The sequence below is a fragment of the Dermacentor variabilis genome, chromosome 4 (genome assembly GCF_050947875.1).
Source record: "Dermacentor variabilis isolate Ectoservices chromosome 4, ASM5094787v1, whole genome shotgun sequence".
Classification (NCBI taxonomy): Eukaryota; Metazoa; Arthropoda; class Arachnida; order Ixodida; family Ixodidae; genus Dermacentor; species Dermacentor variabilis.
Window position 1 is genome coordinate 167280602 of NC_134571.1, and position 24532 is coordinate 167305133.

Sequence of the window (24532 nt, forward strand, 5' to 3'; positions counted from 1 at the left end):
CCACTATTTTAACAGAACAATCAGGCACCGATCACCTCGCTTATCGAATAACAGGACGACCACTTCTGTCAAAAAAACCGGCTTGGTGTTGCTAGCTGCATTGGAAGATAAGGCGTGCAACTTTTTCGGCATGATATGGTGCACGCAATTGCAACCAAGTAACATGTAGTTGAGAACACTGCAACTGCGTCACAGGAAATATCTGAGCATACCTTAAATAAACTCGGATGTTTAACAAAATTAGGGATACAGCAACACGTGGTAACACCATGACGACCACATAAAACTCATGTGCACTCTGCTAATGCTCGTCGGCGTGCGGCTGTCGCATAGGCCTCGGATACAGTGATAGCTGTCAGGACAAAATTAGCCCACTAAATGACGACCACACGTGCTACCAATAAATACTTCGCCGTTATGAGAAAATAGCAATCATACGGCCTCTGTTGTAATAATAATATTTGGGGTTTTACGTGCCAAAACCACTTTCTGATTATGAGGCACGCCGCAGTGGAGGACTCCGGAAATTTTGACCACCTGGGCTTCTTTAACGTGCACCTAAATCTAAGCACACGGGTGTTTTGGCATTTCGTCCCCATCGAAATGCGGCCGCCGTGGCCGGGATTCGATCCCGCGACCTCGTGCTCAGCAGCCCAACACCATAGCCACTGAGCAACCACGGCGGGTGGCCTCTGTTGTGTTGGTCATGCGGAGTGATCCTGGCAGTATCAAATTCTCATGTCGCGATAGCTGCATCCGCTGCTATGCGGATTCGTATTATGGAAGTGCGCACGGCACTGATAGCCTCTGTGGCCAGGTGACTGCGAAGACGTTCTAGCGAAGAAATGCAGAGCGAACGGTTCAGGTTGTCAGCAGCCGCTAGACCGGGCCTTTGTGCCGCCGTCGCTTCCAACCATCGCCGGTCACATTCAAACTACTACGTATTGACAAAGAACGCGAACCACCGGCACGACGATGCGTACAAGCGTTTAGTAAACTTACATTTGATGAAGTCTCGTTGCAATGCCCACACTTCATGCGTAGGCTCAATGAGGCGCTGGTAGTTCAGGTAGGTTGCAGGAAAGGTAACCACGTTTTTGAACAACCGCCAAACTATGGTTCCTAGAATATTGGCTAGTGCACCGTGCGTGCGCGGTCCGCGCGCCGCGCCGCCGCGCCGCATGGAGCGGGCGGGGCGCTGCGAGGAGTCCTACTGCTACGCTCTTCGCTGTCGTCTGCTTGGCTGCCTGCATCATGACCTGCATGCACCGCGGCGCGTTGACGCGAATAGAATCACGTCTTTTGCATCTCCGGTTTTTCACTAAGTCTCTCAATACTGAAAGAAACAAAGAAAGAAAAGCTAGAACACTTGGAAATTAGAAGATTAAAATAATTACATTTCGCTAATTGCATCACATTGGCGACGCAATCTCAGCGGCCTTGTAACCGTCTTTCTTTTTTTTTTTTTTCTATAATTTCTCGTGTTATGTAATTTGTTTCCACTGTTTTCTAAAGGTTCTTCATTCTTCCATTTATAATTTGCTTTGACTGTGAGCTCTTTACTTGCGCGGGATTATCGCGCAGTCGAACGTACTACGTGCTTCGACAAATTTATATATTCTGGAAACATATTTGGGGGTGCTCTCCTTGACCATGCGCGATATCAACTTCACATGTCGCGCCAGTTCCTTGCATTACATCAGCGGCGCACGCTTCGTAAATGATTTTTTTTCGTTTTGTTTACTTAACCGTTTGCAATTTGATGTTATTAGACATTTGTTCTCACTGTTCTTGTTCACCCTTAACTGGAATTAAGCGTTTATTTCTGTCTTTTTTTTTTTTTTGTCGTTCACTTGCGACTCCCTCCTTCTGGCCTCTTCCATCGAGGGACGCGCCACGGCGTCTTCGGCTGCAGCTCGGCGTCCACTCGGCGTTTCGACACTCTCAGCGCGCTTCACCCATCGCGTTGTCTGCATATAAGGGGGGGGGGGGTCTAATCTTCAACTTTTCGGCGTCTCTAAGCTGAGTTGAGCATAGAGCTCCCGCGCTGGGTCCACTCGAGTGCGAATGTTGCTGTGGTGGCGGCATGATGTCGTGCTCACCTGGCCGGCCTCGCCGAGGCCGCAAAGGCCGCCGTCGAAAATGTCCTCGTAGCCAGAAAAAAAACGTCAATTGGAGACGTGAAAAAGCACACCGCACTCACAGAAAGTAGTCACCGTGTCGTTTCTCAGTGTTTTACCACGTTGAATGATAGTTCCACGCAAGCTTCCTAAAGGCGTAAGCCAGCAGATGAAAGATGACGGCACGGCCCATATGCATCCAATGGAACTGTCGAAGCTTTATGCAGAATGGATTCACACTAAGACAGCAAATTAAAAAATTCAAACCCCATGTCATGCTTCTACAGGAGACAAGGGGACCGTGCACTATTCGAGGTTACCGAACCTTTCAGCAGGCTACGATACTGCACCAGGGTAAAGGAAACCAACAAACGCAAGGCCAAGCTACTCCTTTAGTTAGACATGATTGCACCGCAACCGAATTGCAAACACCAGATTTCTGTAATGGTTTCAGAGAAATTGTGGCAGTATAGCTATGTCTGCGCGGCCACCGGCCGATGGTTGCACTCTCCACGTTCTACAGACCTCTAACGGGCAAGCTCCGGAGTGACTCCTACCAGTGGCTCGGTAAGATGCAGGCACAAGCCGGAGGCCTTCCCATTCTAGTGGGGGGAGACTTTAACGCCAAGCATCAAACATGGGGCTACGCCAAAGCTGACCCGAGAAGATGCATACTGCACGATGCAATAGAAATGTCAACTCTGGACATATGCAACACACAAGAAACACCAACCTGCATGGGGCTACAAGCGCAACAGGACACAACGCCCGATCTGACACTAGCCACTCCAGAGCTCATAAGGCAATGGGACGTAGACTCGACGACATGGGGAAGCGACCATTTACCAATAATTATCACGCTAAATTGCAAAATGATCGAGAGAGGAGAGAAACGGTGTTTTTTGCCTGGAAAAAATTTCGAATGGCTACAGGGGACTCTTTTGCGGACTTTGAACAACTCAGCACTATGATAGCGGAAGCACGGCCGGAGGTCAGAGAAACTATCCCATGCGATGACACTACAACTCGCATGGATATGCACCTTGCAAATCTATGGCGGTAGGTCAACCGCCTCACACAGCAATACGTACCGGTATAAAGGAAAGCGTCACAACGATCTAATGCGCCTTAAACATCAATACCGACTCATCAAGGAGTACCAACAACTCGAAGCCGACACGTGGCACAATACGTGCGCAAAGCTTGGCCGGGAACCCGGTCTAAAAAGGCTATGGCAGATATTAAGGAGCCTGCTTGGGAGCAAGAAAGGCGCGCCTCCTCTCGTGCAGCTCTTTTTGCGAGAAAAGCCTGCCTTGCTGGAGGACCGCGTCATTCACACTTTCTTCCCACATGCTGCCAAGGCGCCTCCAGAAGCGCTGCCTTCTGCCACGATAGACAACGCGACAGATGAGCTAGACACCCCCTTTACGCTGAGTGAACTCGTGGCGGTCCTTGCACAAAGCAAAACGAAGTCCGCTCCCAGGCCCGATGGAGTGACTTGGCAAGAGCTTCGAAACCTCAGCAACAAAGCTCAAGAACAGCTCTTAACAACTGTCAATGAGTCCTGGGAATCCGGACTAGTGCCAGATTCACTAAAGCTATCTCTCATCTACCCTATACTGAAGCCGGGCAAAGACCACACGAAACAAGCTAACCTTCCTCCTATAGTTCTAACGTCAACTGTCGGCAAATTGATAGAAAGAATGCTACACACAAGAATGCAGCCCTACACCGAATATCTACAACCGGGTTTGCATCCTGCGCAAGCAAGTTTTCGGCTGAACATGGGCACACATGACTGCCTCTGGTTGCTCCGCAGACTGATCAACCGCAATTCTCGCAAACACATGCTTGATTATATTCTTGCAGTCGATATGCGTAAAGCATTCGTTAATGTGAAACAATTGACGCCATCTTACAGGAATTGGCAACCAGGTACCCTAGCCAAAGAACATACAATTGGATACGTAACTTCCTCCAAAGCAGACCAATCCAGCTCCATGGAAAGGCACCGGGACGGACTCCGAAGACCTACTACTTGGATAGGGGAGTGCCCCAGGAAGATCCTCGGACCTATGCTATTCAATCTGGACATGACACGGGTGGCAGAAAGTCTTGAGTGAGACACCTCGGCCCGTTTTACTATTTACACCAACGATATAACAATATGGACGGAAGCGGCGGATTATTCCGACATACAGGGCATGCAAACTGAACTGCAAGCAGCGATCCTGAGCTTTAGCAACACTTTAGATAAACTCGTAGTGCAACTCACGCCAGAGAAGACGGAATTGATCAGATAGATGGAAAGAAAGCGACCAATGTAAACAAGCAGATCACTTTACATATCGGCCAAAGCGATATTACATTGACCAATGGACAAATTAGGATCCTCGGAGCACAGATTGCTAGCTGCAACAGCCCCCAGCTATGGATTCGCACACTAAAGCAAAAATGGAGACCGCTGTTGCACATGGCTTTAGACGAATATCTAGCAAGTATGGCGGAGCGCGTCAGAAAGCGTGCCAAATGCTTGCAAAAGCGGTCGCGTTTGGAGAGATTCTTTACGGGGCACCCGTGTATGAATTCTCTGAACGAGACCTCGGCGACATCGAAAAGTTATACAGGGCCACCCTCCGTACGATCACTGGGCTACCGAAGCACACGAGGAACGAGGATCTGCTCAAGCTCGTAACGATTCCACCCATACGGGACATAATCAATGAAGCACGAATTCGAATGCGATCCCGGTTGGAAAACATGACTCAAGGAAAACAGATCATGGCATGGGATAAACAAGTCCATGCGAAGCCAGAGCCTGCAGAAGCAACCATAACGTCACCATGGGAGGCACCATTGGGCATACGGAGGCAACAACGCCCTATCGCCAGACGAAACGTGGCAGCTAGAAAAATATTTGAAAAGAGATTGGAACAATAAGAACGCCGCAGCACACCATTGACATCTACACGGACGCTGCAATCACAAACGACATAGCAAGCATAGCCTGGGCCGCTATTTTGTAGCGATGCCTTATGCCTTATTCTATGCTATTCTTATCATCCACCACACACGGCCGCCTGATCCCGTTGATAATGTGGGAAGACCGTCACTCTGACCACTGGCCAAGCGCGAAAAGCCTGAAAAAGCATAGAATCGGAAAAGGCATCGCTACAAAATACCGGCCCTGGGCTAGCACATCTGCACCCCAACACAATGGCTATCATACATATGTCAGCTTTCCGGGGGTGCAAACTTGCACGCTGAACTCTTAGCTATACGGGGAGCGGTCAACACCATTCCCATTGACATGGGAGACATTGTAGAGCAGGGTGCGTGAAATAATTATCGGATCCTTACTGACTCGTACGAAGCGGCGACCAAATTAACGGTGCCTACGACAGATGATGCTGTGGCCAACGACACCAGAAAAAAGCTGAAGAGAATACAGGACAATGGGACAAATGTTGAAATCCTATGGACGCCGGGGCACACCGGCACGGATGGGGGAAACGCAGCCGCTCACGCAGTTGCCGCGCAAGTGGGTGGGCTTGATTACACGTACAGCTCCCCACACTCCATTTCCTCACCAAACCCCGCGGACCAAAATCGATACCTAAAGATATTGGCCGAAGGCTCTCCTAGCAGAGCACTGATGCATTACATTCGCACTAAAATAAAAGCAGACAGTAAACGGAGACTATTAGAAGCTACACCAGTACATGTGTTTGATGACAAGGGCGGGCTTACTCGCACGGAAGAGGTTTTTTTAAATAAGGTTATGCTGCATACACACCACACATACTTGAGAAATGGCACCAACCCAGACAAGCTATGATTGCGAACACTTATACCCGATGTACACATTGCCAGGAGTCATGCAGAGCAGACTTGTAACACCTCATTTGGAGATGTGCAGTTTTTCACAAGGGAGATCCAACATTCAACATTTACTACACGGAGACATTAGAACACTAGGAATTGGAATACAAACTAACCCTGAAACACAGAAAGCCATTGCGACATATGGCAGACAAAGTGGCTAATTTTGAGTAGTGCAGAAGGGGTCGACCAGCCCATGCGAGAGCGGCGCGGGACTGAACATGCACCTGAGTCTGCATCAAGCAGAAGATCAAAGACTGAGATGAAGATGTGCTTCAGCCAACAATCCGGGAACTCAAATTCCTTTCGCTCCTAATCCTCAACAGCGACCTAGAGCCGTCCCCTTTCTTAAAATAAATGCTTTATTCAATTATCCATTTTTGTCTTGTATATGTTTTGAACGAGCTTGGGCTTGATTTTAAAGCGAAAGCTTAACTGGCCGCGAACTTGCGATTTCGTCGTGGCCGTGCTCCAAGGAGGCACATTACGTCAAACCGCGTGCCTCCGCTCGCTTCGCCAGCTGCGTCGCATGCCTAATAACATGTCGGAGGATTGAAAAGGAGAACTCGCGTGCGCCGCAACCACAGTTGCGGCAGTAGGGACGGCGACAGTTCTGATTAGCAGGAGGAGGCCAATGGACATAGGAACGAGATGAAGAGGAAACGAATCGCCCAGGAAACAGACGAACAGCGCACCGAACGACTGGCTAAACGCCGCAACATAGCAAGACAACCAGACTAACCTGAACTTTCCATCAAGATTAACCAAGGTTAACAGCTTTCCCTACATATATCCTGGCATAGCCGAGCTATGCCACTGCCATACACAATTTTTTTTTTAATTTTTACGTTTTGCGACATCTCGCACATATGTACCTCAAAATCATTATATGACTCATGAGGCGGAAAAATCCGGCGTTGCCGGCGTTGGCGTGGCCCCGATGGTCCAAAAAGTCAAGTGAACCAATCGAGGCAGTTGATGACGTCAATTATTTGGCCCAAGCTTTAGCTCGGGCCCAACTCCGACGCGGCCTATTCAAATAGATGTAAAACGCAAAAACGTTTTTCTGAGATAACCCCTGGGCCGATTCTAATTAAATTTGTTGCATTTGAGAGAAAAGGTTAAATTATAGTGACTGTTGGAAGCGGAATTTCGATTTAGGGCCTGAAATTTAAAAAGAAAGATTTTCAAAAATTCGGAAGTTCGAGAAAATAGAAGCACAAAGTGCAACAAACCTCGCCAAATTTGGTGCAGTGGTTACGGAGAAAAATGAATTCTCCTTTTACATGCATGTAAAGGCGCGCCCGAGCTAAAGCTTCCGCAAACCATCGTTACCAAGAAACCATCGCTTGGCGCTACCCAGTGTGCAGGTACATCATAAAGTCAAGAAAAAAAAAGCGTAGTTTCTTGTCCCTTTGCTTGCATGTTTTACGGCATTCCTGCGTGCGTATACATGCACGGTACACGCGCGGCAATAAGCACGACTGCGCTAGCCGACGCACCGACGGCAAGCGACCTCATAAAAGCCCAGTGGCCCAGTGCGAAAAGCAGGCGTACACCAATCTGTGCTCGGAAATGCGAGCACAAGAACGTAGCGAGTCGCGCCAATCCAACACAGAAGACAGAGAAGGACGGGGGGCGCGCCGCGCATGGCGGCGCTGCCAATGCCGCGAACTTGTAACAGCTCAGTGACATGGGGACCGTGTTTGGAAGAGCGGCAGCAACAACGCTGCTTTATTTCGGTTCAGTAAGTCATTTTGTGTTCACCGGACAGGCCGCCATTGGAATATGAACCTGGCAACGTTTAACGCTAGAACGTTATCTAGTGAGGCGAGTCTAGCAGTGCTATTGGAGGAATTAGAGGGCAGTAAAGGGGATATACTAGGGCTCAGTGAATTTAGGAGGCCAAAAGAAGCATATACAGTGCTAAGAAGCGGGCACATCCTGTGCTATCGGGGCTTACCGGAGATACGAGAACTAGGAGTCGGATTCCTGATTAATAAGAATATAGCTGGTAACATACAGGAATTCTATAGCATTATGGGCACCCTGCAACATAGAGTTTCTCACTATAACACCTAGAGGGTAATCTGGCGCCACCGTCTATGGGAGTTTCTTAAGGGGGCACCGTGCCGTCATGGGAATGACGGTATATGTGTCTGCGAGGCTCTTGTTGGCTGGTGTTGTAAGAGGCTTCGTCTAAAACGTGGATATGGCTACGCAAATAACGCGTTTTCAAAGTAAAATCTTCATAAAATGTTTCCATTCACGCATATTACATCTTTACTCACCCACGATGCAAGACCAAGCGAAGAAAAGCAAGAACAGACGACCAACTGTTTCAAAGCGAGTGCGAACCTTGTCGTCTGTCCTCCAACTTTAGCGGCCCGCTGATACTTCTTACGTAACATGTAGTCGTACGCACAATAACAAGTTCTCATAGTTAAACAAAACATGTTTTCGCGTAATAATAAAACTAAAACAGCTTTTCACGTGCTCTTCTAGTAGAAAATGAATCATTGTGACAGACGGAACGGTACTTGCCAAGCGCGTCTTCACGGTGTCCTGTCTCTACGAGAACGATGCCAATCCGAATCCACAATATACCGGCATTCCCATGCATACCACAGCGCAGCAGCGCCAGATTTCCCTCTAGGTAATGTAGTGAGAAACTCTATGCCCTGCAATGAAGTTAGGCCTGTACATGTCGCGCCACCTAGCAGCGGCGGTGAGCACCCGCGGGTAGGCCCTCACTGTCATTTCGCTATTGCCCGTGGTGCGCTCAGGCCCGCCTGAAAGCCTGCTTTTCCAATTTTCCAATGGATTCACCGCGGCTTCTTGGCGGCTCTTTCGTGAGAAGTGTGAACAAAAAGAACAAGTGCAGATACTGCTAAGGAAGAGAACAAGTGCTAAGAACAAGTGCAGATACTGATACGTTGAGGATTGTCACCGCCTCGAAGGGAATGTCGATCGGTATCAAATTGTACCGCTTCCCTTCAAAACTGGGGGAAGCAACCCTGCGGCTGCAGTGGATCGTCGCGGTTCGTGTCAGTCTTCTGAATTCTGTTCAACGAACTAAGATGTAAATGCAAATTTAACAAGAAAAATAAATTAAGAACGAGCAGCGGCATCTGTAAAAATATGCAATAAAGCGTCAACTGCACAAAAATGCGTGAACTGATCCCCGCTCTTGTAAATCAGTTTAGATAGTTTTTTAGCTCGTCTTGCTCCAAAACAAACGCGTAGTGGTTGTTACGTGTCAAATCTAGCTTCGTAAACGTGCCATGTTGGAGCTTTGTACGTGCTGTGTTTCTTCCTGCGTCAAGATCAAGACGCGAATGCTGGAAAAGAGCTCATTCGCGCTGATATTTTCTCGCGCTTAGAACAGAACTAAAGTTGGAGTACACTGCAGCACACGTCGAGTATTTGCAAATTAGCATTTCTCTCGCACACGCTAGCGCATATTTGTTCAGTCTTCACGTTGTTTAGTCTCCAGCTGATTGCCCTCTATGATGCTTCAGCGGTAATGCCCCCTCACATTCGAGCCCAAACGGCAATACCAGAATATGCTCGAGGCACTTTGTTCAACGGAGAAAAAAAAGCACTTGCCTGCCAATTCGCCAAAACCTCTACAGTTGTGAGGTGCAAGGTACGCTCCAATGAAGCGACAAATGACAGTTCAAAGACGCCCACGGCCGTATTTGCTCACTTAAGTGGCATAAAATCATGATTTGTTAACTCACGTTGAGTTCGACGTAAGTATGCTTGCTTTGTTGCGACAAATACTTCGCGACCTGCGGTGCTTGCTTAGTGGCTATAGACGGTGTCGGGCTGCTAAGCACGAGGTCGCGGGATCAAATCCCGGCCATGGCGGCCATTTCGATGGGGTCTAAATACCAAAACACCCTTGTAATTTGATTTATGTGTAGGTTAAAGAACCCCAGGTGGTCCAAATTATTCCGGAGTCCCCCACTACGGCGTGCCTCCTAATCATATCGTGGTTTTGGCACTTAAAAGAACATGATTTAATTTAAGCACCTCGCAGTGATGTCCGTGCTGTTTACTTATTTGACATGATATACATGGCTGTTGTAAATTTGACGTCTTTTCTCAAGCATCGGTAGTCCAAGATAGGCCTTGATGTTTTCGATTGCCTTAAAACCACAATTTAGTACGTCCGGCAAGTTTCAAACGAGCGTCGCAAAAGCATGCCTCCGTAGCAGCGGCTGCCTCGGCGTTTCGCGCAACTGACACGGTGGCGCTGACGGCTGAACCGATCGCTGCGCCGCCTGACCATTGCAGGGTGCCTATAACGAGAGGGTGGCAGGTCTTGTTGTGAAACTTAATAAGAGGTGCAAAATGAAGGTTGTACAGGTCTACGCCCCTACATCCAGTCATGATGACCAGGAAGTCGAAAGCTTCTATGAAGACGTGGAATCGGCGATGGGTAGAGTGAAAACAAAATACACTATACTGATGGGCGACTTCAATGCCAAGGTAGGCAAGAAGCAGGCTGGAGACAAGGCAGTGGGGGAATATGGCATAGGCACTAGGAATAGCAGGGGAGAGTTATTAGTAGAGTTTGCGGAACAGAATAATATGCGGATAATGAATACCTTCTTCCGCAAGCGGGATAGCCGAAAGTGGACGTGGAGGAGCCCGAATGGCAAGACTAGAAATGAAATAGACTTTATACTCTGCGTTAACCCTGGCATCATACAAGATGTGGACGTGCTCAGCAAGGTGCGCTGCAGTGACCATAGGATGGTAAGAACTCGAATTAGCCCAGACCTGAGGAGGGAACGGAAGAAACTGGTACATAAGAAGCCGATCAATGAGTTAGCGGTAAGAGGGAAAATAGAGGAATTCCAGATCAAGCTACAGAACAGGTATTCTGCCTTAACTCAGGAAGAGGACCTTAGTGTTGAAGCAATGAACGACAATCTTATGGGCATCATTAAGGAGTGTGCAACAGAAGTCGGTGGTAACCCGTTAGACAGGATACCAGTAAGCTATCGCAGGAGATGAAAGATCTGATCAAGAAACGCCAATGTATGAAAGCCTCTAACCCTACAGCTAGAATAGAACTGGCAGAACTTTCGAAGTTTATCAACAAGCGTAAGACAGCTGACATAAGGAAGTATAATATGGATAGAATTGAACGTGCTCTCAGGAATGGAGGAAGCCTAAAAGCAGTGAAGAAGAAACTAGGAATTGGCAAGAATCAGATGTATGCGTTAAGAGACAAAGCTGGCAATATCATTCCTAATATGGATGAGATAGTTCAAGTGGCTGAAGAGTTCTATAGAGATATATACAGTACCAGTGGCACCCACGACGATAATGGAAGAGAGAATAGTCTAGAGGAATTCGAAATACCACAGGTAACGCTGGAAGAAGTAAAGAAAGCCTTGGGAGCTATGCAAAGGGGGAAGGCAGCTGGGGAGGATCAGGTAACAGCAGATTTCTTGAAGGATGGTGGGCAGATTGTTCTTGAGAAGCTGGCCACCCTGTATATGCAATGCCTCATGACCTCGAGCGTACCGGAATCTTGGAAGAACACTAACATAATCCTAATCCATAATAAAGGGGACGCCAAAGACTTGAAAGTCAGTTGCCTACAAACTATTTACTAAGGTAATCGCAAATAGAATCAGGAACACCTTAGACTTCTGTCAAGCAAAGGACCAGGCAGGATTCCGTAAGGGCTGCTCAACAATAGACCATATTCACACTATCAATCAGGTGATAGAGAAATGCACCCTTATATATAGCTTTCATTGATTACGAGAAAGCGTTTGATTCTATCGAAACCTCAGCAGTCATGAAGGCATTACAGAATCAGGGTGTAGACGAGCCGTATGTAAAAATACTGAAAGGTATCTATAGCGGCTCCACAGCCACCGTAATCCTCCACAAAGCAAGCAACAAAATTCCAATAAAGAAAGGTGTCAGGCAGGGAGATACGATCTCTCCAATGCTATTCACAGCATGTTTACAGGAGGTATTCAGAGACCTGGATTGGGAAGAATTGAGGATAAAAGTTAATGGAGAATACCTTAGTAACTTGCAATTCGCTGATGATATTGCCTTGCTTAGTAACTCAGGGGACCAATTGCAATGCATGCTCACTGACCTGGAGAGGCAAAGCAGAAGAGTGGGTCTAAAAATTAAGCTGCAGAAAACTAAAGTAATGTTGAACAGTCTTGGAAGAGAACAGCAATTTACAATAGGTAGCGAGGCACTGGAAGTGGTAAGGGAATACATCTACTTAGGGCAGGTAGTGACGGCGGATCTGGATCATGAGAAGAATAATCAGAAGAATAAGAATGGGCTGGGGTGCGTTTGGCAGGCATTCTCAGATCATGAACAGCAGGTTGCCATTAACCCTCAAGAGAAAAGTGTATAATAGCTGTGTGTTACCAGTACTCACATATGGGGCAGAAACCTGGAGGCTTACGAAAAGGGTTCTACTCAAACTGAGGACGACGCAACGAGCTATGGAAAGAAGAATGATAGGTGTAACGTTAAGGGATAAGAAATGAGCAGATTGGGTGAGGGAACAAACGCGAGTTATAGACATCTTAGTTGAAATCAAGAAAAAGAAATGGGGCATGGGCAGGACACGTAATGAGGGGGGAAGATAACCGATGGTCATTAAGGGTTACGGACTAGATTCCAAGGGAAGGGAAGCGTAGCAGGGGGCGTCAGAAAGTTAGGTGGGCGGATGAGATTAAGAAGTTTGCAGTGACGACATGGCCACAATTGGTACATGACCGGGGTTGTTGGAGAAGTATGGGAGAGGCCTTTGCCCTGCAGTGGGTGTAACCAGGCTGATGATGATGATGAAGTCATTTTGTTATATGATTGAAGGGTTCCTGCTTTGCTGCAAATCATGTTGCGCAATTTTAATGGCATGAACGTCAGTTAACGTTTCGGATTGTCGCGTTCATGCAATTATCGACTGGGGCTGTTTCAGATTGCAAGCTTTTTCTTTATGTTAGCAGCATTGTATTTTTGTTTTTTTGCCTCTTTGCAACTTGAATGTGGTACTAGCTTTGAGGCTACGACGGGAGCTGTGTAGTTCCGTTATTGACTCGATATGTGGTTGCGGTACTATATTCATCAATATGCATGCGTTGTATTAAAATATGATGGCGTTATTTATTGACACAAACAGGTTGCGACCACAGACGAAAAATAAACAAAACCACAAAAATATCGCTATAGCATGAAAGTCGCCTCAACACTTCGTTGACCTCCCAAATCGAGAAAAATCTGCTAATGACCCCACATATATAGTTCATGGAAGTGCGTCCGCTCCACTGATAGGCATGAAGGCAATGCAAACAACACCAATGGCAGGCAGCAAACAAGTGCGGTCGCCGAAGGTAACGGTCGCCTGCAGCTGAGTCCTCTTTTGTACGATAGTAACAGTAACTCATACTTTAGCAAATAGTGGGACACATAAAAGGGGACATGTATGTGTTCGTACCAACAAGCCCGCCTAGCCACTATTCTGATGACAGTAAAGACCAGAAGTTTATGATGCTGTTTCAATGGAAGTCACAAGGCAGTAAAACTATACTAAAGCAAAATCATCAGCAGTTCATAAGCATACATATGCAGCATAAGCAAATGTATGCAACATTTCATGAAAATTTGAACTTATGTGGCTAAAAAATTTGGCCCTGCATCTTACTTTGAGTGCAAGAAATACCACCTTTACCCATTAGCTAAATGTAACTTACAATTTCATGGTTAAGAAGTCTAGTACTGTGTGACTCGTTTCATTGTTCCTGTGTGAAATGTAAATGACCTGTTCGCAAATCATGCTGAACTTTGAATTACTTTTGCATGTATTGGTTGAATCTGTATAATGTACTTAAAATTCTATTTTTTATGCAAAATACCATAACCGTCAGTTGGGCTTTATTCTGTTTTTATTGAACGGTATCTGTGCTGCACTATCCCATCTGACAGTCAAGACAGCTGTGTCGCTTGCAGTGTTGTCACAGAGTAGTGTGCAGTCAATAGGTACCCTGCATCTTTTTCTATTTTTGTGGTTCCACGCATATGAATCTTCTTTCTTTTTTCTTTTGGAGCACCTGTCTTCACTCGGAACTCGCATTTGAAGTTTTGTGCAAGCTGTCACTGTTCATATGACATTCTACGTTTCTCACTAGTACAAGGGCAAAACCTTAGATGGATTCATAGCTGCCATGGAATGTGAGCTTGAAGTAATGTAGAGTTAATTTGGTTGCAGAGAGAAAGCAATGACAATAAATTTGAGACAAGAAACAAGGTTAAAGCAAAGCCCATTTTGTTTGTTGAATAGTGAGCTGTCACATTTCAACTGGTTCCTTCACATAAGCCAGTGCAGCTTAAAGCTTTAATAGCCAATGTGCTATAATTTTACTAAGTAATCATTTGTGCTACTTGCATCAGCCGATCAACGTTTTCTGAATTTCAGAGGTGGCCAGAGACGACCCAACTTGAGCTACTGGGCTGTCACATTCTGTCAAAACAGTGGCAGACTGGCTGACAACGCTCCTGCTTGAGCATGCTTTAAAGGTAAATGTGACACATTTTATTTATTTATTCAAAAGAACCTTACAGGCCCTATGGCAGGGCATAAAGTAAGGGGGGCATATCAAACAGCAAAGGTATAAAAAGTACAAATTTCCAACAGGAACAGTGCTATAAAAAGATTACCGTGTTACACAATATTGAAGGCACAGGGAATACAAAGCAATATCCGAAGGCACACGAACACTTGTTACTGTTATCAGAGCAAAAGGAATACTGTTTATGAAAATGATATACAACATTGCAAAAATGCAATAACCTTAATTACATATAATTCTTACCGTGTTCTCTGGCTTATATGAAACTGAGCTATGCTTCCATTTATTGGTAGGAAATAATTTAGTTATAAATATGTCTCAACTCTAGCTTGACAAATTGCAATGTTTAAATGCTGTCAGCATCTGGAAAGGGAGATTTATGTTGTGCTATTTGTGAGTAAGGAAAATGGCCTTTCCCTTTTGAAGTTTGCAATATCCAATCTGAATTTGACATAAAAAGATGATCACAAGGTTGTTTGTCATTGTTTATGCTGACGAGAGAGTGATTTGTTCTTTTAGGAGTGTACCGCAAAATGTTCGCCTCGATTTTATACAAAGAATGGATAGCTGTCAACTCGTAATTTTGCTATAGAGCTTCAATTACTTCTGTAATAACACAGAAATATTATTAGTTGATACATTACCTTTAATGTGACAGCTCAAAACATGCACAAAGTGTTGTGTGGCTTTGGACGTGAAGCAGAAGTGTATTGTGTCACCGATACTTGATGTGGCAGTCTCATGGTACCAGACACAACTGATGTCTACACATAAACTGTGACCATGCTGCAAAAACAGAGATCATTCAACACTCGACAGGATAACATGGGAGAGAGTCCTCCTGCATTTCAAGGAGAAGCACGTAATTGAAAGGGTAGATTTGACGACTTTCAGTGACAAGGTCATTATATCACCATTGGCTGCTGCATTGTGCCATCTGTCTCGTGCTTGAGTTGTTTGTGGCACCGTGTGAATTCCAACTTTGCCTTTGGTGATGTAAATAGTCTCCTGCTTCACATATAAAATAGGGCTTCACTTGGAGTACATTTTAATTAAACTAGCTGCATAAAACCTGGTGTAATAATTATTTTTGCTGCTCAAGGAAAGGATGTTCCATGTCATAATTGTAGGGCTGGCAACTACCTAAAAAAGCACAAAAGTGGGGCAGAAAAGATTTGTGTCGTTTCTCTCTTAATGAATTTCTCCTAGGTGCATTAACTGATTTTAAAAGAAAGTAATAATTTGGATGCACAATTTGTTTTACATTGTTAATGTCTTGTTTTAAATAATGCAGAATACTAGAGACCATTGAGCCCGCCAACCCTGTGTAAGCAGCTGCATCTTTCCCTGAGGTGGCTCGAAGAAGGAAGTTCCATAGCTGTGATGTCATCGACCAACTTTCTGCATGGGAGCCCCACTTGTCCCTAGAAGATTGCAACAGAGTATTCCAGGGTGAAAATCAAGCCTTTCCGGTTAGCAGGAATGGTGGGCCTCTTAATCAAAACATGGCTCCTGGGCCCACAATAGGCTTTGTTTGGTAGGCCATCGACAGTTCAGTTGTAATTCCGATTGTTAACTTTTGATAGCACCACAAATCAGTTTTGTGTGTTTGGTGTGACCATGCTACACTTCTTGCAGCCATGAGTTAGGCTAAATAAGTCTTAGAACGTTAGTTAATGTAAAGATAGCGTTGTGATAGCATTGTGCAAGTTCTCTGTAAAGAAGTTGCCTTTACTAAGGACCCGCTGTATTAGTCATATTCATAGCAAACATGCTGAATCAGATATTCATATTCATAGCAACCATACTGAATCAGATTTGTATTTAAGAAATAAACTGCATTTTTACTGCTCCTTTAAGCATCTATGAGCCATTATGCAAGGTTGTGTCCTTGTAGAAACAGGAAACAGCCTTTCTGCATGCTCTTTTATCTTCCTTAAAGTGCACTCTCCACACATGCAACTGTTTATAGTGCAGTTTGCCTGAGTAGATAGCAGTATTTGTTGGCTGGGTTTGGTCTTGTAGATGGCATATGTGGTTTTTGCATGTGGATCCATGCATTTTCATACCAGGCAAGTCAACTGGCACATAAGATGCACATACAGTGAGACCTACTAATGGCCTGTGGAAAAGGCCATGAGTACAATCATACATATGTTGCAACACAAATGGAATCATACATATGTTGCAATATGTCAGACAGACATGCTTATTAAGTGCATTGCTATAGCCGGCACGCTAATAGTACATTAATACTGATCCACTACTGTCGCATAACAATGGTCCTTTCTGGTTCTGAAAATGTACGACTATTTACAGACGTGCTCAAACGTTAAAAATGGCTGAACAAAATGAGTAGACTGCAATGCATTATGTGCACTCTGCGTGTGCTTAGGCTGAACTACTACACTTGTTTAAGCGATACCTTAAGTTCTTAGAAATGAAGGGGCATAATGAAAAGTCGCTTTTTCCGCTGCTCATGCGTAGTGGCAGATGTCATACTTTGTATGAAAACCTCCGATAATGTTTCATTACCAACCTTGCTACACAATAAACCTGGCTAGTCGTGACGTCATGTGATCACTTGAAATGCTTATAGTTGCATGGGCTTAGTCTTGCAGTTTACAAGGAAGGTGTGGGAGAAAAATATATAGAGCACAAAAAGATCTCTCTGTTAATGTTGGTATAACTATTTTGGTACTGGTGGTATATATTGACAAAAAGTATTTTGTTTCACTGGATTTATTACTTCTTTAAGTGATTATCAATTTGGTATTTGTGCATTACTACAGTGTCAGAAAATCAAGGACTTGAGAACAGCTCATCTGGTTCGGAATTAACTTGGCACAAGAAAGACTCTGACCGCAGTCAGAGTCAAAATTTTACTTTTGGCATTGCCTTTCTTGTGCTTTTGTGGTGACATGTATATTAATTCAACCTTCCGGAATTGTAAACATGGTAAGTAGAGCTAGCTGTAGCACCTGCGAAGGTGAAACAAGCTTGGTCATTTAATGTCTAAACCACAGTTACAGCAGTGCTTACCAAGGTGGCTACTAGCCGTAAGTGAAGGGAGCATTAGCTGAGCTACCAGCTAGCTTGTAAAGGTCTTGGTCTAGAGCACAGCTTACAAAAGATGGCTACTAGCTGTGGCCTTAGCTAGATCAAGCTGGAAAGTAATCTACTAGCTAGCTGTGTGCTTCCTGTGACGGTGCAACACCTGGGGAACTTGTTCAGGTGGTGCAATTGGCAAATTGAACGTACCTATTGTAAATCTTTTGTTTAACCATTCTTTCACCTCATTTTCGCTTTTGCATGCTTCGCGTGGTGAGCATTCGTTAGGAGTGTTTTCTTTTGCACGTGGCACATGCCCTACGACGATGAGCCCGTTCACGAGCCAACTCTCGCTGACACCGCGGTAGGCAGCTTCTTCCTCAGGAGTACGCACTACTCGTGGTCTTCTCATAGTTGTAGCTGGGATGGAATGTGCGGAACAACTAATCCAAAGTTTCGTATATATGGTGCAAGGCCCACCACTGGAGACGCAGGTGCTGCAATCATTTTCACGATTGGTTGGATTGGTTTGACAATTGGCGTCTTTGTGTTTCTTAATGAGGTTAGACAAGGAGCACTGCATGGGCCATTTTTTTCAGGCCCATGTCTGGCCCAGGCCCGAAAGTGCTGTGGGCAGCCGGCCTGAGCCTGACTCGTCAGCCTGGCTTGGCCCATTAGCTTTTGAGCATAAGCAAAGCATGGTCCAGTTGTCGGTAATTGTGAAGATACCATCCACGGCACAGAACATTTTCTAGAGAGAGTTTGGCTGTGTCCATGCGGCTGAGTCCACTCTGTAGATTATGTGGGGAACTAGCAACACTGAATCACATATCGGACTGCAAGGAGGACAAGCCTCCTCCTAACATGATGGCCTCTCCCTCACTTGAAGGACGGTATGCGGTGCTGCGCAGTTCTAGTCTGGATGCCTAACTCTAGGCCATAGAATGAGCTGAAGAGGTTACCATCAAACGTCGATTGATGGCCATCTGGCCCGCCTGAAGAAACCATGCCTAATCACCCCACCTAACGCTGGTGAAATAAAGTTCTTCCTACTTATAGTAGGTAGTTTCAAAAGTCACCAATAGCATACCCGCCCTATTACAGACCTGACAGAGACCCGGGTCTATTACGGCACTGACCAAGGCCTTGGCTCGACCCGATCCCGAAGATCCTTGGCCCGAGCCCGGCACGGGCCCACAATAGAAATAGCTGGCCGGGCCCTTAGCTTTCAGGCCAGCCCAGGCCAATGCAGTGCTCCAAGTTACACACACGCTGCAACGGCGAGAGTGACGTCAGTGATGGTATACCCACAGTCTGCCATTGTCGCTTGCGTTCAATGTCTCGAGTTTGCTTGTTGGTTTGGTTAAGAGCATCACACCGGCATTGCAGCTTGTGATTCTTCAAAATCACTTCAAAATGAAATCTGTCTGTCGCGTAAGGCAATGCTCATACCCCCTTAATCAATGGCTCATTCTACCATTGTAAACGCGGCCTGCCCATTACAACGACAGACGAGAAGTGAAATTCTACGCTAGAATGACGAGCGCCAATGGAGACAGCTGTGGCAGATGACCGCGAACACGGGAGTCCTCACTCACTTGAAGCACTTGAGCATGAGCGTGTTGGCGCGGTAGCGCTAAGCGGTGCCGACAAGCCAGCTGTGAAAGAAGATGACGCTCAAGCCATTGCCGATGGTGACAATTTTGGTGAAGTCCAACAATTATGGCACAGGGTCTGCATAAACAGCTTCGCTGTAAAAGAATGCCTGTTTCACCCAAAAGGCAAAGCATTGACAGCGACAGCGAGGTTTAGTGCTGTACTATGGTCACGTGGATTCTTCAGAATATGCATGCTTCATCAACGTTTTTAGATTTGTCCTTGGATGGTGTTTTAATTATGCACAGGCTTGGCCTATTGACACGACACATAATGCAAGGCAGCTCCTATTGGGTAGAAGTAACAGCACCCTTGCAGCTACAGGTTGGATGAGGTACGACGCCCAGTGAAATATTATAATGTTATCGCTTGGCCACTTTCGATCGCGCTCGAGCCCGATTGGAATCAAAATCCTCCACGGCGATTGGCTCCTCGCTTGATCAATGTAGCCACCTGTGACCATGGAATTTGATCTGGACGAGGCTCAGTTGCGATCGATTGTAGCAGTCTGATTGGGTAACATAACTGCTCGTTGCACTCGCAGCAGTTTATGCACATGGCAGATCAACAGGATCACTAGTGTGCTTATACTGGCGTGGCGTGAGGAAAATGCTCATGCTAGCAGTGGGAGGCAGAACTGGTGCCGCTACTGAGGTGACTGAATGCAGTGGTGGCGATGCGTTCACTTTGGTTCGTCAATGTTGCAGCCAAAATGCACTCCACGTTCAGAGGCCTTTTGACCCTCCGTACAGAAACCTTCACCATAGAGCAGGACAGCACAACTGCGGCTAAGGCAATTTTGTGCCTCCAGCAACCATATCATTACTAAGGTTGAGGTGCAGATGAGAGGCCCTTGCAATGTGACAAATAGTAAATGTTGTAATAAGAATTAAATTATAATGATGTTGCTACTGATAGTTCATCCATAAAGATGGGCTATGATTTCGATGTTTACATTTTGAAACATGTTGAAAACGCATATAAGCAATGCTCAACTGATCTTCCCACTGCCAGAGCTCAAGAGAGAGGTCAATATTAATTGCTGTTTTCAGAACATAAAAGTAGAAGAAATTAGATCTGTTTTTATCAAACTATTGATAGAGCTATTCAGACGCAACTCCTGGACATAAGGGTTGCTGTCAGTGCAAGTATAGTTAAATTCAGGCCGGCTCTGCCATGTATTCACACCCATATGTACCATAAGTTGCCAAGTTGACTCCCATGTACAGACTATAGAGCTGCATAACAAACTTGGGTACTATTAAAGGGGCCCTCAAACACTTTTCAAACCACTCTATCTCGGTCGTGTCTTTTCAAAGCACCATTTCTCGGTCGTATGTTGTGTAGGTGGGTGGTTGGGGACTTAAATGCTCCAATAATGACAGCATAGAGGTATGCAGTCCAAAGTTATTCTGCCAAAAAATTTCATCAAGAAAACAAGAATTGATGTCTTAGCTTGAATTTTGCATGACCTCCCATCCCCGTTTCTCTCACCCACTGACGTAACCCTTTGCTGCCAATAGCAAGCGCTTCAAGTGCCTACGCAGTAGAAGTTGGCATTCCATGGTTCCCTGTTCTGTGCTCATGGACTCCAATGCGCTAATACCTGACTCACGCTGTTAGCATGGTAACGAACCAGATGGAGCCGCACCACGCTGTCGTGTTCAAACTATAGGATGGAAGGCTGCTGTAAGCAATGAGCTTCCCTCACGATAATGAGGTGTGGTTGCCATTACCACTTTACCATTACCACAAGGTCTCTCTTCTTCTTTCACAGCCTGCCCAGGCTGCTCAGCACAATATTGCGAGTGAAAAGGCTGTGCCAACAATGCACCAAGGTGAGAAAGTAGCATTGCCTGATCAACACTCGGGAGGCAAGAAGCTTCTTATGTGCGCACTTTTTTTTTATGACTGTCTGTTTGCACTAAAATAAAAAGCACACCAAACAAAAGTAGAATCAAATCTTAATTTATCTTAATTTATCACATTTTTGCTGCAGTGCAGTGGTTAACTGTGACTTGAATTTTATTAATCACGGACGAGCAAGTGGCTATGTTGATTCTCGCACAAATGCTTCCAGCAAATGCCATTGGGCAATCATAGTTACCAGCGATGTAGTGACTTGATTGCCTGATTAGAATGTTAAATATTTTGTTATCAGGATTTGACCCACACTAGAAGCATCTTTAACCGTCGGTATACGCAACCTGCAGTAGAAAGACAATGGCTTGAAAAACGCTTTGGTGGCCCCCTTGGCATCCTTTTCGAAGTTATTGCATTACAGTTGAATGCATTTCGCTTGCATAATTATATGCTATGTCCCCAGCAATGTTGTATCGAAGCATGTAAGTATGCTGGCATTGCATTTCAACCCTTTATGAAATAATAAATTCCTTCCCTAAAACAGAGTATTTTAATGCCAATCTTTTCAGGCTTCAGAAAGGCATTTTATATGTTTTGCCATTTCATAATCATAGAAAAACTAAAATTTTGTGCTATAGTTGGAAACTCGCTCTCAGTCATGAAGGCAGGCAAGTTGTAGTCGCTAAATATCATTAAACATTCCCTGATATAACATTGGCTTCTCATTAGGGCATTTAAACTGTGCAATACCTGAAAGGTATTTAAGCTGTGGTGCACCGCAGAGCCTCTAGCTATTTTGCTTTTTCTTGCGCATCAATGATCTTGCTCGTGTCCTTGAATCAAAATGTATGATGGTACAACCTAGTATAAAGTGGCAACACAGTCTCAGAATTGCTGGACATTATCTTAAGTGCTTGCAGTATCTAATTGGTTTTCAGAAAATCATGTGGTGCTGAACACTGATAAAACAAAATACATGATCCCTACATAATAATAAGACTACGTAGTTTAACCTAACCTTGGACAACCATTTGCTGGAGGGAGTTTTCACTTTTAATAATAACCGAAGGGTTCCTTTGGAGTGTCATTTATATCAGAAAGAATAAGTCTGCAAAAGAAGTTTTATTTGTTATGCCTTTATCAGATCCCAGTGGTATTTTCCACACAGTTTACTTTCGTCTGTGTATGCTTATTTGCTTCACTGTCGCCTGACTGTTCTGAAACATGGGAATTAGTGTACATATCCTTTTCGATAGGCTTAATATAACTGCTGAAAGAAGCTCTAAGAAAAATAAGGTGTTCTTGTCGGCCAGCATTCGAGTGACATGCTATTCAAAGGGACACTAGAGGAAAGTATTAAGTTGAGCCAGATCCACAGAGTATTCATCTAGAAATCTGTCATCGTTTTCTATACGACAATATATCAATTTCTTGCCTAGGAAAATGTCGTCGAAGGACCTACTGCCGCTTCTCAATTTGAATCGCCGGCACCAAAGACAAGGACTTGATGTCATCTCCCTGTGACCACCCTCTATGCCATTGTTATGTATACTCTTTATTTAGCTCTATAAACAGAGCATACTGCTCGGTGGGTGTAGGTGTTCAGCATGCGTGAGTCGCTTAGTGGGCTCTGCTTAGGTTGAGGTTGCCAGTTGCGGTCACTTGAGCCTTTGCTACTGGAGCCGGCAGGGTGGCCAATTGCCACACGTTGCCACCTCAGCCCATGCAAACAGAAAAGCACAGTGACGGGTCGCCACCACTCTCTGTGAATCAGAAGTGCTGACGCCGCACGTAAGAGGTACCAGAGTTGACGATAGATGGCACCTTTCTGATTTTCTATTTTCGTCATTTTTTAGCTTACAAAAGGTCTGTGTTCATTACGAATGAAGAACTTGTTATTACAGAAGCGTGATCTTTCAAACTAGCTCAACTTAATGTTTGCCTTTAGTGTCCCTTTAATGAGTTTCGTGTGCTTTCATTTATCACATTTGTAAAAGTAGAAGATAGCTTGTGTAGTATAAAGGTGTTTGACACAAGCCCCCTTTCCTAATAACACATTGACATTTCTATGTGTACATGCTAGACAAGCAACTAATGGTATTGTAACTCTTCAAACTTGCAAAATCTCTATGAGAACAACTGAGGTATGCAGTTTCTTGGTATATAACCTTGGATTTTGTTCACGTTATAATAAATGTTGCCAGAAACATTGGGCTTGCTTGTGAGCGCTTGTGTCTCTGACATGAAACGCTATAAATCATTTGGTCATGACCATTAACCAATAGGGTGTTTTTTTAATAAATTTCTCATGTTAAATGAGCATGCATTGCTTACATTGACGTATGTATCTTTAACACTTTTATTGTCACTGACATAACTGCATGTTCTGCAGTCTGTATGTCCGCAGTAACACAAACTTCCCGATCTCGGAGGTGGTTCGATCATCTGTTGTGTATTTCTCTGGGTTAGCTCAGTGTGGGTCTCTGCCAGTGGCTGCAGGACGCGCTCCTTTCGCACTGTTGCACCATGCGGAGCGCGTGCATCCACAGATGGGAGAGGTCGCTCTGGCTCGCAGAATTTTTACACGGCTACAGTGGCGATTCTCTGTTCAAATATTCATGCCATAGCACTAGACTCACTCGTGCCTGTTTCTGGTATCTATCGCATGTTTACAGATTTAAAAAAATTTTTTTTTCGTTTTCCACTGTCTTCAATATGGCGTGTGTCCTTTCCAGTAATGAGGGCGGTCCTTTTGTAAGTGTGCTTTCTTGGGGATGGCTGTACATCTCTTTCACCTTTTGCTCTTGTTGCTTTATCTAGTCGAGCTTGAAGAAAAGAATGCGCCCCTTCTTTGAGCATGGCCATGTGATCGCTTTGATGTGGCTGTTCACATGGAGCCTTCAAGTGTTGAATGGAGCAGCAGCTCTTCCTGCTACTGAATACAAGCTCGTACTCCAGAATAAACAGCTTGTCGTCTGACGAAGAGGCAATTTCGATTGAACTGTATTCTAATCTTGACGCCGGGAAAAAAGAAGTACTGTGAACAGTTGTGTTTTTAAGTCTTCTGCACATTTTAATCTTTTTGTCATATAGGAATATGAGGGCCATACCAGGAGTGCATTTGCCATTATCCATGTCAGCTTTTTCCTTGTGCATAACCAGAAATAAATTTGTTCTTTTTTTATAATATCTGTGAAAAAGAAAGCAACACTGGGGGTGCATCACTGCTGAAAAAAACCTTTCACTGAAAGGGTTAACGAGCTTGTGGCTTTCCTACAGTGAGCAAATATTGCCTGGATAGGCTTTTGGTGCAAATGGCTTTTGATGCATCTC

General features: G+C 45.0%; 2 protein-coding genes across 6 annotated transcripts in view; one reads left to right on the forward strand and one right to left on the reverse strand.

The window, feature by feature from the left end:
- The window catches only part of LOC142579924 (uncharacterized), a 39544-nt gene extending 38305 nt beyond the window's left edge, over nt 1–1239 (reverse strand). Inside the window, exon 1 of one of the 2 annotated variants that reach the window (XM_075690597.1) lies at nt 1003–1239. In XM_075690597.1, coding sequence (XP_075546712.1) covers nt 1003–1183 — 181 coding nt within the window. In that variant the 5' untranslated portion in view covers nt 1184–1239. The remainder of the gene's footprint in view (nt 1–1002) is intronic. The other variant, XM_075690596.1, reaches the window with a different exon arrangement.
- A 6387-nt stretch (nt 1240–7626) lies between these two features.
- The window catches only part of LOC142579925 (uncharacterized), an 85105-nt gene continuing 68199 nt past the window's right edge, over nt 7627–24532 (forward strand). The window contains exons 1-5 of one of the 4 annotated variants that reach the window (XR_012827504.1): nt 7627–7749; nt 14476–14576; nt 15924–16101; nt 21114–21174; nt 24020–24117. Coding sequence is in view for 1 of the 4 variants with exons in the window: in XM_075690598.1 (XP_075546713.1) it covers nt 16135–16166; nt 21114–21174 (93 nt within the window). In the remaining 3 variants the exon portion in view is untranslated. Of the gene's footprint in view, nt 7750–14475; nt 14577–15923; nt 16167–21113; nt 21175–24019; nt 24118–24532 lie in introns of those variants that run through there. The other 3 variants (XM_075690598.1, XR_012827505.1, XR_012827503.1) reach the window with 3 other exon arrangements.